This window comes from Anabas testudineus, chromosome 17, assembly GCF_900324465.2.
Source record: "Anabas testudineus chromosome 17, fAnaTes1.2, whole genome shotgun sequence".
NCBI lineage: Eukaryota > Metazoa > Chordata > Actinopteri > Anabantiformes > Anabantidae > Anabas > Anabas testudineus.
The window spans coordinates 5,757,457-5,777,463 of record NC_046626.1 but is presented as its reverse complement, the minus strand read 5'-3'; the positions used below and the strand labels follow the sequence as shown (position 1 = coordinate 5,777,463).

At 39.4% G+C, this 20,007-nt stretch overlaps 2 protein-coding genes and 1 pseudogene across 3 annotated transcripts; all 3 read right to left on the bottom strand.

Moving 5' to 3' along the window:
• Window positions 1–1,620: 1,620 nt before the first annotated feature.
• On the bottom strand, window positions 1,621–6,839 carry LOC113172439 (zinc finger protein 271-like). Of its 2 annotated transcripts, none has more exons than XM_026375406.1 (7): window positions 6,680–6,839; window positions 5,610–5,812; window positions 5,407–5,499; window positions 4,977–5,072; window positions 4,696–4,806; window positions 4,474–4,603; window positions 1,621–4,041 (listed from the first exon to the last, which is right to left on the bottom strand). In XM_026375406.1, the coding sequence occupies exons 1-7, from the start codon at window positions 6,690–6,692 to the stop codon at window positions 2,165–2,167; spliced, it is 2,523 nt and encodes an 840-aa protein (XP_026231191.1). In that variant the 5' UTR covers window positions 6,693–6,839; the 3' UTR covers window positions 1,621–2,164. The 2 variants fall into 2 exon arrangements, with proteins under 2 accessions (XP_026231191.1, XP_026231192.1); XM_026375407.1 differs by lacking the exon at window positions 6,680–6,839 and adding an exon at window positions 6,480–6,532.
• A 337-nt stretch (window positions 6,840–7,176) lies between these two features.
• Window positions 7,177–12,550, bottom strand: LOC113171292 (zinc finger protein ZFMSA12A-like). The gene is made up of 7 exons (XM_026373577.1): window positions 12,405–12,550; window positions 11,471–11,673; window positions 11,038–11,121; window positions 10,855–10,947; window positions 10,656–10,766; window positions 10,413–10,545; window positions 7,177–8,817 (listed from the first exon to the last, which is right to left on the bottom strand). Exons 1-7 carry the CDS (start codon window positions 12,406–12,408, stop codon window positions 7,439–7,441), a joined length of 2,007 nt encoding a protein of 668 aa, XP_026229362.1. The 5' UTR covers window positions 12,409–12,550; the 3' UTR covers window positions 7,177–7,438.
• Window positions 12,551–13,594: 1,044 nt separating this feature from the next.
• LOC113171976 lies at window positions 13,595–14,825 on the bottom strand (annotated as a pseudogene).
• Between the last annotated feature and the right edge of the window lie 5,182 nt (window positions 14,826–20,007).

Genomic DNA, 20,007 nt, shown 5'->3' with positions numbered 1-20,007 from the left:
TTGAACTGATGAAACCAAGAGGAATTCTGAGGGTTACTCTCTGCTCACGTTTAGCCAAATGCTACCAGCTGATTGGACAGCGCATTACATCGCAGATGGAGATTGACCTTAAACATACTGCAAAAGCAACTCGAGTCTTAATGAAGGCACAGAAATTGAATGTTCTTCGTCCATCGTCAATATATTTCAACTCAGTAGAGCTGCTTTTCAGTTACTGAAGACAAGACTGGATGCAGACAGACCCACAAACGAGCAGCGACTAAAGGTGGCTGAAATGAAGGCCTAGCAAAGCAGCCTCAGAGGAACCTCTGAATTTGGTGATGTCCATGGGCTCTGGACTTCAGGTGGTCATTAATTACCAAGGATTTTCACATGCATTAAGTAAGAAAAACTGGAAAATGGAGGCTTAAAATGGCTGTAATTCCTAAATGGTAAAGCTGAAGGTCTACACTTGCATTGCGTCTATATATGTTGCCATATTCCCATTGTAATGGCAAATAAAGACAAAATCATAAAAAAAAAAAAAAAAAAACTGTCATTGTCCAAATAATTCTGGGACTAACTATATGTCCTCAACAAGATAAGCTTCATGTAGAGAAATAAACATGCATGCTTCTGAAAGCAGAGAGGTTCTGAACAACTTCTTGGGCACAACCTGATGACAAACAGGATACAGCACCCAGTTCCCACCGGATCATAATTTTCAGTGGAAGAAGATTAGAATATTTGAGTATGAAAGAAAAAAGGAAAAACTGCTGAGTACATCCAGTGTGGAGGTCATTACAGCTTGTGGTTTTAAACGTCTTGCAACATTTAGCACACCACAACATTCATCTCTGGGGTTTTTAACTTTCCTGCGAATTTCAGACTTTTTTAGTGAACATGATTCAAAAGTTACTTTGCACAAGTGACCTCAGATGAGATGAAACACAAGCATGGAACAAGGGAGAAGCTGTGGGTATATTTCGCTTTTCCAGCAAAATAATAAAAGTCAGTGGATGGAAAAAAAAAGAGCAGATGGAAGTGATTAATCCAAATGTGCCTGTTACATCAGAACTCCAGAGTATGCCTGAGGTCCACGTTAGCAAAAAAAGGTGCTGTTGGACAGTGGTGGTCTGATTCAAAGTATGCTCAAGGAGCACAGCGCAAATAGAAGAAAGCAGGGAATTCTGTTTGTCACAGTTTATGATCCTTGAGATACAATTAAAGATGCCAGTCAAAACATGAGGAAATGCAGGAATGCTGTGATTCCAAACCACAACAAATAGCTAATGAGAGGAAATGTCCCACATTAACCTCTGCTGCGGTCCTCACTTCATCAGCCTCTGGTGTCCGTAAACATCTATTGTGTGATGTGTTTTTCTCTACTTTCCTCCTTTACGTGCCCTGCAGCAAAGAACATCACCAAACTTAAGCAAACAGTAATTTAGTACAAAAAACAATTAAGGTATCCTCCATTCCTACAGTCACAAAGGGCCAGCAGTAACTGACAGTGCATCAAGCTGAATAGAAAATGGATAACGATTCACCTACTGCCCTCTACTGAAACCTTCAGATATTTACCCAGAGGGATAAATTGCCCTTACTTAAATAAATAAACTAAATCAACATGCACAAGGAGAAACCAAAGGCAATTTAATATGTAATTCACAAACCTTGAAAACCACAGTGAAGATATAAAAGGGCCAGAGGAATAAAGTGATGTTAAAATTAATCTGTTTTTTTTTAACTCTGCACCTTCACAATTGTGTTTCAGCATTTTTACAGAGACGAAATGTTCGCTTTAATTACATTTAAGTATTTTCCAAAAATATAGTTTCCCCAGCATCGTTCTCAACATATTCACTTTAACATCTGAATGTATTCATGCATAAGAAACTGATGTTTAAAAAAAAAAAAAAAAAAAAAAAAAAAAAAAAGCCTGATGAGGAATGAAAAGGAAAAAAAAAAAAACATCTGTTTGTGTTGATTGTCATAGTCCTTGACTAATGGATGTTGTGACTACATTTATTTTACATAAACTAAATTCCATCAGTGACCAGACAGCATTATTCAATATTCCTTCATGTATTGCTGGGTTTATTTGGTCCATTGCGATCTTTGTAGCCATTCTGTGGCTAAGTAAATGTGTATGTTATGAATGTCAGTCATCCAATTTTGGGACTTAGTTCATGTTAGAGTGGCTTTTCAGGTGCCTCCTCAGGTGGTTCAGACAGGTGTAGGTCTTGGGACAGATCTGGCAGTGGTACGGTCTCACTCCTGAGTGGTTCAGCATGTGCTGTTTAAGCACACTTCCATCTGAGAAGGCTTTTCCACACTGAGAACACACATACGGCCGCTCTCCAGTATGCACACGCATGTGAACTGTTACCTTGTGTGCCATTGTAAAACCTTTGCCACACACTGTGCACTTGAATGGCCTCTCTCCTGTGTGGGTGAGCCTGTGGGTGCGCATTGCACCCATTTGGGAGAAAGCCTTTCCACAATCTGGGCAAATGTGTGGCTTCTCACCTGTGTGGACCCTGGTGTGACTTCTCAGTCCTCCTGCGGTGGAGAAACACTGTGAACAGTGAGTGCACTGGTAAGGTCGCTCTCCTGTGTGAGTGCGCATGTGCTGCTTTAAATCGTAGCGGTTTCTGAAGCCGCGGCTACAGATGTTACAGCTTTCCGGTCTGTCGTCATTGTGGCGCAGCTCGTGATTGGACAGACACTTCTCAGACAGGAAACACTTGCCACATTCCTGACACTGATAGGGTTTCTCGTGGTCAACTCTCTGGTGGTACTTCAGCTCGCTGATCCCAGGGAAAGTCTCATCACAGTACCTGCATCTGAAGCGATGGTTGGGGCTGTAAGGAAGCTGATGTTCACTCATCTGATGGTTCCTCAGCAGGTGGGCCATCTTAAAGGTCTTTCCACAATGGGAACACTCGTATTTTGTCAGCAGCTGCCCACACTGATGTCGGACTCGCTCATGTAAGGACCTGAACTGACACCCACACTTGGTGCAGATGTGGGCAGCATTTTTACACTTTCTCTTCCTGTGGCCAGACAGGTGAGCCTCTGTGCGGAAGGCTTTGCCACACTGGGAGCATTTGTAAGGCTTTACTGCAGTGTGGAACCTCTGGTGTTCGAGAAACTCAAAACGATACTTAAAGCTCCTTCCACACAGCGGACAATTATGGGTGACTCGGCCCCGTGAGTAGACAGCTTTGACAGAAGCCTTCCTAGAGGACAGGGCTGCTGAGGAAGTCCGATGAACTGCCCCACTTTTCCTATGTTTACCTCCACTCATTAATTTGGCGGCCTCCATTTCCCCAACCTCTTCGTGTCGCTGTTGATGTTTGGTCAGACACTTGGAGGAGATAAAGCTCTTTCCACATTTCTTACACTGATAAGGCTTGTCATGGTCTATCTGTTGATGATACTTCAGGTCACCAATGCCTGAAAAACCAACACCACAGTGGCTGCACTTGAAAAGTCGGCTTTGAACATGAGTTAGCAGGTGTTCCTTTAAGCTGCTAGACTTTTGGAAACTTTTTCCGCAGTGTCCACAGTCATAGTTACGGCCACGCTTTGGGCAGTGGTGCCTGAATTTGTCCAGTGATGTTGGAAAACTGTTCCCACATTTAATACACAGATATGCAGCATTTTTGCATTTCCGGAGCCTGTGACCAGCAAGCAGGGTGGCTGTTCTGAAAGCCCTTCCACACTCAGAGCAGTTGTACGGCTGCAGCCCGCTGTGCACTCTCTGGTGTTCGATAAGGACAGAGTGATGCTTGAAGCATTTGTCACACTCGGGGCATTTATGCATTCCTGACTGCTGTCTCTGGCGAGGAGATGATGGCATATCAGTCCTTTTTGGGGATTCAGGAAAGTCAGTTGAAGTGGAGGGGTTTGTGGACAGCTCCTCATCAAACATCACAATCTGGGGAACCTCATTGTTTTCATCATCACAGGCACTCGGGTGGGAAGCAATGGCCACCTCCAGCGATGGAGGGAGAGATAGAGAAGGAATGAGAAGATCATCTGACTGAAAGGGAGCTGCAAGCAGAAAAAAATTATAAATATAACACACTCCTCTATCATCAAATAATACAGTGCATCCAGAAACTATTATGTTACATTCATATTCCAAAATGGATTAAATACATTATTTTCCTCATAATTCTACAGAAAATACACTATAACGACAACGTGAAAGAAGTTTATTTGAAATGAGCCCAAGACTGAAACCTAACTGAACATCTCTGGAGAGACCTGAAAATGGCATTTTGAATAAATTTGCTAAGGATTCAAACAAACTTCTTTCAAGCTGTCATTATGGGGTATTGTTTGTAGAATTTTGAAGAAAATAAAGAATTTAGTCCATTTTTTAATGAGGCTGTAACATGACCAAATGTTAAAGTTAAGCGCTGTGAATACTTTCTGGATGCACTCTACCTTAGTTGTTATCAATGAAAAATGTGTACACACCAATGCTACTCTTTGCCAGCTTTCCATGACATTGTTTGCTTTGAAGAAGAAATTTTAGGTCATCTCCATTTGAAACACACTGCATATACTCCTCTAGGACAGATGGGGCAGCACTGATCCAGGAGGCAGTCTAGGAAAAACAAGAGCATTTTTGAATTTTATGCTGAATGCGCTCATATTCAATTACTTCATTTTCATTTTTTTAAGCAATTCTTTCCGCACCTGTTTAAAATCTGGTATTGGCAGCAGCTCCTCCAGTCTGGTAAAGAATTCACAAACTAAAGTCTCCAGTGCTGTGTCAAAGTCGGGACCATACTCGACAGGAAACACATTCTGTTAAATAAAATGAAAAAAGGATAACTTCACATCTGCAGCGTTATCACACAGAAAACAATCTACATTTTATTTTACTAAAACTACAAAATTAACAGATTTCTAACGTTAGAATTTTGACAAAATGTGTGTGACTGCACCAAAGACATTGAGTTTAATCTTAAATTTACCTTGAGGAAATGTTCTCTGCCATCAGTGTCTTCAATGAGGCCTTGCACCAGCTTCATGAAGTTTGCCTCTGGTGCTTCAATTACAGGATCATTTGTCTGAAAATAAGCACAGTCTTTAGCACAATAAAATATAAAACACTCAAGTAACTCTGCATCTAATGATTAGTTACTAAATTCATTGTCAAAAATATTTCCACATTTTAGAAGGTCTTAATTTTGTCTGACCAAACGTTAAAAGATCAAGTCCATTACTCTAACGTATGACAAAAAATCCTCAAAGTTTTAAAACATTTTTACTAGATATTTACTAGTATTATTTTTGTTTAACTTTTAGTCCATTCATTCAGTAAATCTGCTTTTAAATTAGTTGCAGAAGACCATTCTACTAATTGATTATTTAATTAGTCAACTAATCAATAAGCACACTCACCTCCTCAATGCAAGAAGATCGGATTCGGTTAAGGTGCGTCTCAACAGCCTTTAGATCTTCAGGGTGTTCTGAACGCAATAGTTCAAGAGTTGTCTATAGGAAAATGAATAATATTTTTAATATTTGTGTTTCATCACACACTGCTAAAAAGTCTTATTCTAAGTTACCTCTTTTTATGCACATCAACATTTGCCATCACTTACCCTTGCTCTTAGTCCTAGTGACAGCAGTCTCCCCTCTCTTTTACTCATCAGTTCAGGAACTGCATCTGTTACCATGGACACAAACTCCTCCAGTTTCCCATAGTGCTTTATGTTCCGCTGCCGTACCACTTCCCACATCACTGCTGACATCAGTCGTAGTGGGGGTACCAGGAGTGCCAGTGAGGAGAGAGGGACACTGAACTCTTTAAAGAGAAAATCAGACAATCTCAAAAACGATGCGAGAACCTTGTCAACTGTAAATAGTGTCACATTTGCCCGGAGTTGACTTAACGTTTAATATGTAGAGCTTTGACAGCACAGAAAGGTTTTGGAGTTGTAGGGAAGACTAGGCTAAATTTTATAAATGAAAATAATATTCATTCAAGAATGCTAGGTTTTTTTAAAAGCTGCAACTTGTTTGTTAATGAAACAGACTGTGTACTTAAAATACAGAACCTTATCAATACAGTGTCTCTTTCTACCGGTGTTATTATTACTCAATCTATGCCTTTAATGCTCTAGTACTATACTAGTTACATTGTGAAACGCAGCATGTCAGTGTTCCGTTATCTAAAGCCCCGGACTTGGGTGCATTAAACTAACCCGAACCGCTCTATTCACCTTTTTATCCTCTAATATTGGAGATAATCCACAATGATAAAACACAGTCAGTGTTTCTACCCTGCGAAATAGTAAAGGGGGCAGAGTGAGGAAATTAACTGTTAGCAAACAACTGACGGTTAGCACTTTTCCTCACATTAAGCTAACGTTAAGTGCTGCTTACCGTCACTTACAAAAGACCCAATAAAAACCTTCCTCTATCGCTGAAAAGAATAACGCAAAAACACGGAATATTGTTAGTGTTTATACCCAATAGCATCGCTAGTGACGAGACTAGCCACTAGGCCGCTGGTGTAGCCTAGTAAAACCGGCATATTATAGAGCAAAACAATTCTTGTTCCAGGGATTAGTCGAGGCCTGTCGAGCCGCGAATTATCGTACACTTTAGCTACTCGGCTAGCCGCATTAACAAGCAAAACTTACAACAAGCTTCACAAGCTAATACATACCCATGTCGTTCATTGTGGAATTATTTAATAGCGATTGATGAAAAAATCATTACAATGGGATATGTATCATAGTTTCTATTAGCGGTCAAGCTAGCCGCATACGGGCTTCAGGTACCAACTTCTTCCTGAAACACGTTGTTCAGTAGCTGGGAGCGTTGGCCCAGCTAGTGTAGGTTTGGACGAGGTGCGTTCGTTATGTTGTACGGGGCAGCCGAAATAAGGTGCACCGCCTCTCCGGACTGTCGCGTTCTATGTGTTGTATTTTCGTTAGCTTTTCATAATTGAAATAATACTAATTTAAACATTTAAAAACAAGACTAGTTGAAACGATAATAAATACAACATCATTTCTAGAATTGTTTTTAAATTTATTTTTATACTTTTGGGTTGTTTGTTTGAGTACACTTCTTTCACAAGCTTTAAACACTGATACTGTGCAAAACTTCACACATTTAAGTAGAAAAAGCAGGTTGTCAAGAACAAATAGGCAGCTTCCATAATGTAGTAAGGATTTATTCAATATTTAGAAAACTTAAACAGACACTTAAACAATGTTGTAAACTCGAGTAAGAAATTGTTACCCAACAGTAGAATTAGGCACTAATTAATACAGATGGAGAATTATTCCTTAAAGACTCATAACATATGTTTTAGGACTAGTACAAAAGCAATACACTTATTAGGTCCAAAAGCCACACTTAAAGAATTAACCTTAAAAGAGGTTACATTAGAACAGGTCTAACAAAACAGGATAAGGCATCAGCTAGATGAAGTCTGGACCACACTGTGTGTTTTTAAATGTCTCTTCAGGTGATTTAGGCATGTGTAAGTCTTTGCACACTGCTGACAAGCATAGGGCCGAACCCCTGTGTGGTTCATTGTATGTTTTTTCAGTTCGCTGCCACGTGAAAAACCTTTCCCGCATTCAGAGCAGACATAAGGGCGCTCACCAGTGTGCACACGCATATGAAGAGTCACTTTACTCGCCATTGTGAATCCTCTCCCACATACAGTGCATTTGTAAGGTTTTTCCCCCGTGTGGGTGCGTCTGTGTATCTGCAGCTCGCCGGCTGAAACAAAAGCCTTGCCGCAGTCAGAGCACAGGTATGGTTTCTCTCCTGTGTGGATTCTTACGTGTATGTTCAGATTTCCTGACACAGAGAAACGTTTCCCACAGTATGTGCACTGAAAAGGCCTCTCGCCCGTGTGGCTGCGCATGTGGAGATTCAGGTCGTGTTTGTTCTTAAAAGCTTTGCCGCAGTGAACGCAAATCTGCGTTTTCTGCTGCCTGTGTCGCAGCTCGTGGGCCGCAAGACAGGCGGCCGAGCTGAAGAATTTCCCACACTGCATGCACTGATTGGACAGCTCCGGAGGGTGAATCTTCTGATGGGTTCTCAGCTCACTCATGCTAGAGAACACCTCCCCACACTGTCTGCAAGTGAAGATGCGGTTCTGGGTGTGAGTCAGCTCATGTTTACCCAACAAGTACATTTTCTTAAAGCTTTTTCCACACTGAGAACAGTCAAACTTTTGGACACTATGAACACACCGGTGTCTGAATTTTTCCTGCATAGACTGAAAGCTATTCCCACATTTGATGCAAATATAAGCTGCGTTTGTGCATTGGGTTCGTCTGTGAGTGGACATGTCAGATGTCCTTCTGAAGGCTTTTCCACACTGAGAACACTTGTATGGGTTTTCTCCAGTGTGCAGTCTCTGATGCTCCAGGAGTTCATAACGGTAAATGAAGCACTTCCCACACTGAGTACATTTATGGGCTACTCTCTGCCGAGGGGGGGCAATCCTAGGGCTGGACAGTAAAGAACTCTCAGCAGACGAAAGGGGAGCTTGGGAGGTGGCTGAAGATCGGTCATCGTCTCCCTCCACAATTTCTACATCAGGAGTGCTGTCAGTGCATTTCCCTCCCGATGTCTGATCTGCTTTGCTGGTTTCCAAAACGTTTGTGTCCTCCTTACACAGCCATCTTGAATCTCTGGCCTCGTGAGGAGATATCTCTCCAGATTCTATTTGGTTTTCCAATGTTTGTGTTTCACATTCAGCACCCTGGTTGTTGATCTCTCTCAGCAAAGGAAGGTGAGATAATGATGAAAACAGCTGCTGCTCTGAGGAAGAGGACACTGTTGGAGAAAGCAAGAGAACAGCTGATTTACAACTTGGCTGTTTAAGTGGGTTACATTTAAAGATCAATTGTTAAAGTGCCTGTAACATGTAGTGGCTGGATAGTATAGTGTTAAGATCGCTGCTCCCCCTGCGGTAGACTGGACCTCAAAACCTCTGGCTCTGGCCTACCTCCAGTGGGGGTCCTTAGGCAAGACCTCCTTACTCTTACCCTGCCTTTGCCTTGTAACTTGTACCTCACTTGTAAGTTGCTTTGGATAAAAGCATCTGCCAAATGACTACATCTAAACATGTCTGCAATCAATAATCATTGATGATTAATTAATAATTTTCTATTAATCTATTATGATGTGATTAAATTTGACAACATATAAATGTCATATAATAGAGAAAATGTTTACATGCACTCAAAAGTTAACCAAGTTAATCACAGAAATTGGTTGCGGTGGTAAATAAAGGAGAGCACTTAAATGAACTGTAATAACCTGGTTACTGTTAAAATGAACACAAAATAAGAGTAGTAGTAGTGTGTGTGTGTGTGTGTGTGTGTGTGCCTTAGCTGACCTGACAGACAGCACAGTGAGAGACAGACAGACAAACAAATCTCTTCTCTTCTTTCACAGTATGAACTGTAAGAATTGTAATTGTGCTCTAATGTTCAGCCATCGAAATCAATTGATTTAAACTTCATTTCTGGTCACTTTCTGCTTCAGTTCAGGACAAATCACTCCATGCAGTGGTAGAACATACATGCAGTATTCTAATAATTACTGCTTAAGTGCAATTGTTCCATTTCCTGTTACTTTCGCTTCCTTTGTTTCAGAGGGTAATACTGTATACTGCATTTACAGTGGCAAGAAAAAGTATGGGAACCCTTTGGAATTTCATACATCCTTTTTCTAGCACTATGAGGTTTTTATGGATATTCTCAGTACATTTTTGTGATATTATTTTTAGGCACCATCATATTTGTTAATACTCTTGATTTATATGAAGATCAGATCCTGTTTTATGACAAATTAATGCAGAAAACCAATCAAAAGCTTCACATACTTTTTCTTGCCACTGACAAGTTTAGTTATTCATTTCTTTGCCGCTGCAGGTATAATCAAGTAGTACATTACGATGTATAATTATGGATTGTACTGGCTTTGTACCTAACTCCAGTTTCAGTTTAGTAATGTTGACTCATTAATGCATCAATACTAATCCAATAAAATGACATATATCATTCTGTGATTTCTCTAATTCCCTACCCAGTATACGATAACCAGGTTTCCTGTTCACAAAACAGTAAAAAAAATAAAATAAAATCAGCTTACTCGAGTGAGTGGCTATGACCAGGTTACTTACGTGCATGTTAACACACTGTTGAAACAACTGTTGTTCTGGTTGATCACTTGTCAGGCCCATATGTATTCAGTTTACGATGATGTGTCAAGTAAGAGAAAAACATAAAATCTTCATATTTGACAAAGTGGAACCAGAAAACACATACTTACCTAATAAATCACTCACTAATTTTAACTGTCTGATTGTTCAGCACTAATATGCACATAAAAACCTAGCTAACATCCTAGGGAGAGAAACTTACCAGTGGAGTCCATCTTGGCCATTTTATCACAGTGCACCTCGCTTCTGAGCAATATTTTGAAGTCATCTGTTTTGGTTACACACTGCATGTACTCTTCTAGTACACAGGGCGCATCACTGATCAACACTGCAGTCTGAATCAAACAAACACAACGAGTATTTTAATCTAGATCCAAATAAAAATAATCTCTAGAAAACATATTGCAAAATGCAATTTCTCCAGCAGAAATGATAGATTCTGTACCTGTTTAAAGTTTGGAATAAGCACCAGCTCTTCCAGCCGGGTAAAGAACTCACAGACCAGAGTCTCCAGTGCTGCATCGAAGTCCGGACCATACTCCACAGGAAACACGTTCTGTCAAGAAGGTTTATTCAACTGTATGAATGTTAAGTCTCATGAAGCAAAAAGGCAATTTAACAATGAGGCAAAAGCAGTAGCACACCTTGAGGAAGTGCTCCCTCCCGGTTGGATCCTCCAGAAGTCTCTGAACAAGCCTGATAAAGTTGGATTCAAGTGCTTCATTTTCTAGCTCAACCTGTGAAGTAAAAAATACCCATGTAAAACATTTTTTTTTTTACAACATATGGATTCTCATTCAATGTTCATGAATGAAAGGGTCCCACACCTGTTTTGAGGTGCACGGCAAGAGGCTGTCCAAGTTTGTTCTCAGATGCTCTGACTCTTCAGAACACAACATCTGTAAAGTCATCTGAAAATGTCATGGAGAAACTGTAAGAACCTTATTTTTAATTGGAAAGTTAAGAATTGGTTGATAATTATAAAGTAACTTTTTTGGTAGAATGGTGGAGATGGCAAAGTTGTGAATAGGCAGTTTCTTTTAAAGGTTAAAACTACATCTGATATTATGGCCTACGCTGTAAAATGCAGGTGCAAAACTGAGAGGTAAGATAAATATTTCAGGTAAATAATTTACCACTATAATACTTAAATTGTGTTACTAAACAGTTGTATTACAGATTACAGAAATGTAATTTTGAATTTGAAAAACTTGGCAGTGTCAACTGTGTGTTGATAGATGATGCACCAGTATCTCTTACCTTTGCTCTTAAACCCAGAGTGAGCAGTCTCATCTGTTTATTAGCAAAGATGCCAGGGATGGCTTCAGCTACCAAGGACACAAACTCCTCCACTTTGCCATAATGTGCAATGTTCCTCTGATGAACCACCTTCCACATCACAGCAGACATCACCCGCAGAGGTGGAACCAGGAGCCTTAGCGAGGACAAGGGCAGGACACCCTCTGCAAGAGGAGAAGGTGACTGTAGCATTATTAGTCTTTCTAAAGAACACAGTACTGATCTAGTCATCCAAAATGAGCTGTAACACTAAAGGTACAAAGCATCTATAATATTAATGTACAGTTTCATTATTTTGCAGGACATTTTACTGAAAACACTCCTAGCAGAGGACAGGCCACAAGCACACATATAATGTAACAGGCAGAAGCCATATAAAGTACATCCAGTGTGATAACAGCACTTTTATGTGTATAGTAGGCACTTTTGCTAGTTCTCTCGTGTAATGAGTAATGGTAATGATTTTATCTTCAGGTAATAAAAGTTAAAGAGGAAAATAATGTCAATTTATTCAAGCACATTGAGCTGCCCAAAAAGAATCATTTAGGTTAAAATTTTTACTTCTTTGTCTTCTGTTAGCATCGGGTTTTACTCATAATTTCCATACTTATTAAAGTCTACAGGGCATAAGATGTAATAGTGAAGTATTCAGTGTTACAGGAGTGGCACACTTCATTTCTCTGTTCCTTGTTAGGCAAAAATAAAAGAAATACAACAAAAAATGAAATGACTTCTCTTCTGGCGTTATATCTAGATATGAACATATCCAAGGATGATTAGGACTGTTCCCATCTTGACAAATAATTCATATAGAAATCAAAAAGTCAACGGTAGTCGGCAAGCTAACAGAATCAAAACAAACCGACATGACCCCGGCAAAATATAAAAACGTTACCCATTTCATTCCTCCGAAGACTTATGATAGTTAGGGCGAAACTGAGGAATATTTTCTGATTCAAAGATTCTCCTCATGCGGTTACAGAAACAATAAATCTCACTGCTCCTCGGTGTCAAATGCATGGAAACACCACTGAAGACCACTTCCCGATGCTACTTCTTCGTGTTTCGCATTTAGGTTAACATAACTTTATCACGTTGCTTTACCGCCACCTATCGTCAGCTACAAGCAGGTTGCTGTAATATATATTATACTAACCTGACAGATTTAAGGATGGTTGCACTTGTGCATAATGCAGAGAGGATACAATATGCTGTATCCCAAGCTGTAGTCTGCCTCTATGAATAAGGAGTTTCTTAATCAATTTGTTACATTTCTGCAGCATTTGAAGGCATGTTCTGTTCACATCATTAAATTACACTTCTGTCCATATCATCTGTCCTGATGCCCCCTGACCTCTCTGGTCCCTGAATCTGTGCCCTAATCCATCCATGCATGCTCTACCAAATATTTTAAACTGTATTGAATTTGAAGTCCAGTGCAGATTTGTTGAGAGGTGAAATGTGTGGCAAAGAAAGATTTCTAGTGACAAATAACAAACAAGGTCAAAGATCTCTGTTACTGTTGAGACTTGTGTGGAATAAAAGCAGTTGGTGAAGTTTGAACAACTTTATGATCTTACTCAAATGTAGTTAGTCTATAATTATACAACATAATGAAGTTATGTGTGCATTATATTGCAACATTTAATGATAATCTTGTCATGTTTGTCAAAGTAACTAGCAAGTAAAGCTGTCAAATAACTGCAGTGGAGTAAAACGTACAATATTTCACTCAGAATTGTCAGTTTATTAATGAACTTTTTATTATTTATAGCCAATTAAATTGCTGAATTAGAAAGAAACGTTGTCTGATAAGTTCAAGTGTGTCATCTTCATGGCACATTTCAACTTTTCAGAGTAATTTTAATGTGGAAGAAGTGATCAATTGCAAATTAAATTACCAAATTAGAAAAGTGCTGAATATCTGAAGTGTGATACAAAGACATCACAGTTCAGAAAACCCAACAAATCCCCCCTGAGCAAGCATTAGGCAATGATGGGGAGGAAAAACTCCCTTTAAAGAAAGAAACCTCCAGCAGAACCAGGCTTCAGGGGGGCGGCCATCTGCCTTGGCCGGTTGGGTGGTTATGATGTGATGTTATCGTTATGATTGTTATTATTGACAGCTATTTTGGCATTTTGAGGAATGGGTGAGAAAGGGAGATTCAGGTTTCCCTGCTCTGAACGCTGGTATGTGGAGACAGATGGTTGAGTGCCATCCACTACCATACACTTGCCAACCTCCACATGACAGATTGCATCCAGGATGTCCAGTGAGTTGTGGTAACTTGATGTCAGACTTTGTGTAGATGTATGTGGAATATCATCAGAAGTGGGCATGTTCTTGGCACTCTGCATGGTGCAGAAGCACTGGGTGTTTCTCAGTTGATGCTGTAAACAATTAACTTGATTGGAGAGCTCCAGTGTCCAGTCTTATAGTTGTCTGTTTTCTGCTTCTAAGAAGTTCACTTTGTGTTGCCCTTGCTGCCCATTTCCTCTGCTTCACTTACCTTGTGCAACAGTTCCTTCTTCTCCTCCCAAAGCTTCTCGTTTGTCTCCATCACTGTGTGGATCATATCTTTACCCTTCTGTGAGCGAATTGAGGCCAGCTTCAGGTCAGTCTTCAGTTTCTGGATGGTTTGGTCTCTCTCTGGTGTCTCCTGGAGAAAAGTCTGGTTGGCCTGGTGCAGAATGGTCTCGTGCTGACTCTGCTTTTCAATGAACTTCCTTGCATTTGTGTTAAGTTGAATAGAGCATCCTGCAGCTCCCCCTGCATTCTCCCACACTCCAGCTGACTGTCACCCAACTCCTCCTGCAGTCTGCAGCTAGAGTCTTGGCTGTCTCTTGCCTCTTTTCTGGCATAGCTAAGCTCAACCTCAAGGGTGGCCACACAGGTTTCCAGCTGATGGGCACGGAGACTAAGCTCTTCATTTGTCCTGGTCAGAGAGACCTCCTTCAGCTCCAGGAGGTGCACATGCTGCTGCAGCTCCCCAATCATCCTTTTCAAGTGGACACTCTCACCAGCCTGAACGTCCTCCACATTAAATGTGGTGGCACTGTTTGTGGAGTTGCGTTCCATTTCCTGTTGTAGTTCCTTGATTTTCTGCTGGTGACATTCACATTCAGCTGCCTGGAAACTCTCCTCCACCTGGACCAGTCTGGTCTGGACCTGGTTCAGCAATGCACAAAGCTCGAGATTTTGCTCAGAATGCAGGATATTTTGTTTTTCAAATTCTGCGCTCTTCTCTCTTTCATCGCCAAGCTCTCTCTCTAATGTTGTGAACAGGCCCTGGGTCCTCTGCAGGCTCAGCTCCATCTGTTTACCCTCCTCTGCCCAATAACTCAGCAATGAGTCCTGTCACTCAATGACTGCCTGGGCTTCAATGAGCTGAGTCTGCAAGCCCAACAGCACTTCTTCGCTTGGCTTGGTCTGCAGACTAATGAGGTTCTGGGTCTGAGCATCCTCTGTGAAAGAGGGTTGCTCTTGATGCCAGGTGGGCTCAACATTATGCTGCATCTCAAGCTCAGAAATGCGATCCTCTTCTTGAGCCGACAAGACAGACAAAGTGTCAGACATATCCCCAACACCCCCCTCCAAATCCAGCTTGGATTTCTCCTGTTCCAGCAAGGTGTTCTGTCTTTCCAGGTCCATACTGTTCCCTCTCTGTATCTCTGTATCTCTCTCTCTGTTAAGGAGAACAGGTTCTGGGCCTTCTGCAGATCCTGCTCCATGTCCTCCCTTTTGGCAGCATCCAGCTCATTGGTGAGTCTGCAGATATCCTGATAAGCCATTGTCAGCTTCTCACACACCTCTTCCAGCTCCTGCTCCAGCTGCTGACGCTCATTTCGCAAAAAAAAAAATTATTTAACCATGTTGATCAATTTAGATCCTCTTTTTCAAAAGAGATCTGTCCAAGAAGGTCAGACGACGATCATTCTACATCTTTTAACTTAGCTGCATGACTGCAGCAACCTCTTCCAAGTTTGTGTGATTTCTCTTTCTAAATGATTATTGGTGCAATATAAAGTGCAGTAAATTCTTATTACCACACCTATAATCTAAAAGACAAATACTACCCTTGTTACTAAAACCACTTCAGAAGTACAATGTCACTAGTTTATCTGCATAAGGCATTTTGCAGACACAATGCATTAATGCTGAAATTTTCATTCAACATTTCGACTTTATTCTCTTAATTTCTACTTTAGTCTAAACATGAGACTAAAAAACCTTCATTATGGTCCTAATACTCCACCGTGCTAGGGTCATATATGCCCTGAAGTACTACATCTAGTACTTCTTCAGATTGATGTGTAGATGCATGAATCCCCTCTTGGTGGCAGTGAAGGATTTATAATTGTGGTGGCTCAGTAGGCTTTATAAGATTTATAAGAAACAGAGGAACCATGGGAGAAGTAATTAGATGATGCCTCATCAGGCCATCTGGGCAATGTTAGCCACCATGACTAAGTAAATTCTTTGAGTGGATGGTGATGGACAAAAAAGCCCTGCTCTACCTAAAGAGGCTGTTCTTTTCTCTTCTGTTTGTGGATGGTCCATTCTTTGACTCAGGCCAACCATAATTTTTAGTTTTCCAACCAGCAGCCCAGGGCCAGATAGTATACATGTAATCATATAACCAAAACTGAAACGTAAGTTTAGTGTAACTTTTGTTTTGAAGTTGAAGTAAATGAAAATAAAAATAAATTATTATTTATAAATAAGAAATTGATCATATAATTAAAATACATAACAAGCAGATTCTATGTGATTTGCTGCACGGTGAAGCATATTGTAAGCAGGATCATATATACACTGAGATTATCAAGGTCACACCCTTTGTATTTTTTATAGTCCCCCTCACACAAACATATGCTTCACATTGCTTATATAATATAAAGTTTTGACGGTCTTTAATGAGCAAGTAGTCTCATAACTTTCAGTGCAAGTTAGCTGAAGTTTTTAGGGACTTGAAATGAATCTGCTTCACAATGCTCTAGCCAGTATGGCAAATATTTGTCTTATAAAATTATAACAATACTGTGACATTCCAGTCAAACTGAAATAATTTACATAAATATGCAATTATAATTACAAGGAAATATCCATGCACTGTTTGGCAGGCTGTTGACAGCACTTCTGCAAATATGTTTCAGATCATAGAAAACAACTGAGCAACTGTGCATAGTATAATTTAACATGCAGACTCCCTTGTGACTTATATTATTACCTGTATTTTTCTTCTTTTCTTGGAAGTAATCTTAAATACAAACTGCTTCCACAAATACTGCCAAAAAAGGGGCATTTGTCATTTCCTACAATGAACATCTCATCATCTTTAAATATTACTCATAGTACATGCAATTCATCAGAGGTCTTTTTTCATTAGCATTTAGCATGTTGACATTATATGTAGACAATCTGTGATGAATTACATTTACACTGTTGTGTTTTACTGTGTGCTGGTGCATTTTGTAATTAGACATAGTGCCTTTTTAATCTTTTTAAAAATGTTTTCTCTCTCTGATGAAGCTTTAATCTCCACCACATGTCCAAACGCTTAAAAATCAGATCAATTACCAAGTCACATTTAGTCAAGTCACATTTTTTTCTGGCATTTCACGCACGAACGCAAATTAAATTCAAAGTAAGCAGCTGTCTATTATGAGGATGGATGGCAAAAGTATAGTGTGTGGCAGTTGTGTTAATGCATGTATGTCCACATGTCCACTGTATGTGTGTGTGTTTCTGTGTGAGAGAGAGATTGTGTGCGTGCATTAGTGTGTCTGTGAGTGTGTAATTAAAACAAGTGATTTTTTTTTTTTACACACAGATTATCCCTCTATCCCAGCTGGTCAGAGTTGGATTTGACCACCCCGACAACCAGAGAGAGGAAATCTCTTTGGGGCTAAATCCAAATTGGCACCCTTGATGATTTTTTTCCAAACTGAAAATGTGGGAGTGTGCAACCATTAACTTGAATTCAGCACTAAAATCTAAACATAACAAAACATTTTTGCTATACAACTAGTTTGCAAGCTTATCATGATCAATTAAGGATCAGCACGACTGACTCATATTTCTGTGTGTAAATGTGTGTCTGCAACATACTTTACTGACAGGATGAAATCATCATGCAGTACAGATCATTTAGGCATCACTGTTGAAGGGTTTTATGTGAGTGCACTGCATTTGTGAAGCATTACAAACAAATTCAAGCTTTAAAGGGCAATACACTTACAAGGACAGACTGCCATGGAGATGCAGAGGTTTGTGCACATCTGTCCTGTTTTTTTTTATATGCATGGACTCAGAGAGAGAGAGAGAAAGTGAGAGAGAGAGAGAGATTTAACAGCGTCCTGCCTCGTAATGAGGTCAAATCAGCTAACTGGTTCATGTGAAAATGGAGAGACTTGAATTTAGCCGCAATTTTTGTTTAGTAATGTATATTATATACAAAGTGACATCTATACATTTAAAGCCTAAATATAGATTAATGATAAGATTAAAAATGTCTTGCTCAATTTTCTGAATAATGGGAAGCAGGATCCAAACCATTATTTTAATTTGAAAACCCACAATATTGAAACAAGTTTTATTACTAGTTAAATGCAATACAGAAAATCAGGTTTTCAAGGAAATTCTTTTATATAAAAATGAACATAGTATATTTCTATAATTTAATCATATTTTGTTATGGCTGTCATGAGTCACAGAAATAGTCTTTTAATATAAATACATTACAAAAAAATAAGTAAAAATTAGCTTTACATACATTACACAGCCTCAAAGCTCTTTACAAAGTTAATTACAAATGCATTCATGCATTTCCAATCCACATCCATCCGATTATATTAAATGGCCTTAAGAGATTCAGAGATGTGTGTGTGGACAATGATCAAAATCAGGCACATAATTCAGGGATTATTACAAAGACCTCCTTTGTAATCAACAGTTAAATTTGTGCTATGTTTGACAAAAAATGCAAATTGTTAGATTGACATTACAGAATATTTTAGAAGTGGTACGTATTTAGTAACAACAGCAGCTTTGTGTATCCTTCAATGTTATTATTGCCATCTCTATCTCTTCATTATCACTTACAAAAAAAGCACTTTCATTCAACCAAAGGGCATATACAGCCCACTGTAAGAGTAATGGACCAGCAAGGCCAATTCATCTGTGTTTGCTGTAAACTAAAGACATTTGGATTTAAGAAAACGAGGATAAAGTTGAGAATTTCTCTTTTTATTTCCTGATATTTACATGTAGATATATTGAACAACACAGGATATTGTACCTTTTGTGTCAGATCACCCAGATTTTAAGGGAGCAAAAGTTTGGAACATGTGTCTATAAATCACTTCTCTTGGTTTTAACCTTGGGTTTTTACCAGTGAAGATTGTATTTGTTGATAAAGAGGCTACAGTACATCAACATGAAGACCAGAGCGCTTTCTATGAGGCAAAAGCAAGCCATTGTGAATGTGAGACGAGAATCAGAGGCACTGCACAAACATCAGGTATCAACAATATAATAATCCAGAATTGTCCTGAAAAAGAAAGAAACCACTGTTGTACTGAGCAACATGCACAGAATGGGCCGGAAAAGGAAAAGAAAAGTAGCTGGTAACAGAGGAGCTGTGAAGGAAACTCCAAACCAGCAGTCACTGACATCACCAACAACCTCCACAGAGTGAGAGATGAGCCACAATCAGCTCTGGAACAAAGATTTATAGACTGAAGAGGTCAAGCCAAAATGATGGAAAAACAACATTATGGAGACGGAAAGGATGATGATCTAATCTTTATAAAGTCATCTGTGAAGAACAGCGGAGGTACTATCACGACTTGGGCTTGAATGGCTGGTTCTGGAACAGGTTCACTCATCTTTATCGATGGTATAACACATGATGAATTCAGAGTACACATTTTCAGCTAATTTACAGAGAACTGTATCAAAATTGACTGGAAGATCATCATGCAGCAAGACAATGATCTATAAAATATCTATTCCAATACTTTTGCTCACATAAAATTTCGGTGACCCCATACAAAAGGTTCTATATGCGCAGCCAAAGGCGGTTCTATGTTGGTTTAAAGTGTTTAGGTATAAACAGCAGGACAACAAACCCAAATGTTTTCAGTGTACAGTAAAAACACATGAATTGGCCTTGCTATTCCAATACTTCCAATACAAAGGATTGTAAAAGAAATGTAATTGATCACAGCATAAAAACAAACAATAAATAATGATTATTTCTTGATTTTATATTACAACTAGATATACATTTTTCTTAAAATTTAAAAATTGTATGAGCAAATGTTAACTTTGGTTAAAATCATACTAATAACCCTGAATAAAAATATAGCAGCTAAGGGATGCAAATTCACTCCTCGTGTCCTTGTGGCTTTGGTTGGCAATAGTCTGCTGGCTATAAAGTATAACTAGATTGTGCTCAAATACTGTCAAATAATGTTTGTATTACTAATGTTGG

Coding starts and splice junctions, on each gene's coding strand:
- LOC113172439 (XM_026375406.1), bottom strand. Junction 5,500..5,609: donor CACTAGGACTAAGAGCAAGG/GTAAGTGATGGC, acceptor ATTTTCCTATAG/ACAACTCTTGAACTATTGCG. Junction 4,042..4,473: donor GCTGGCAAAGAGTAGCATTG/GTGTGTACACAT, acceptor TTCTGCTTGCAG/CTCCCTTTCAGTCAGATGAT.
- LOC113171292 (XM_026373577.1), bottom strand. Junction 11,122..11,470: donor CTCTGGGTTTAAGAGCAAAG/GTAAGAGATACT, acceptor TGACATTTTCAG/ATGACTTTACAGATGTTGTG. Junction 10,546..10,655: donor TTATTCCAAACTTTAAACAG/GTACAGAATCTA, acceptor TGTTTGATTCAG/ACTGCAGTGTTGATCAGTGA.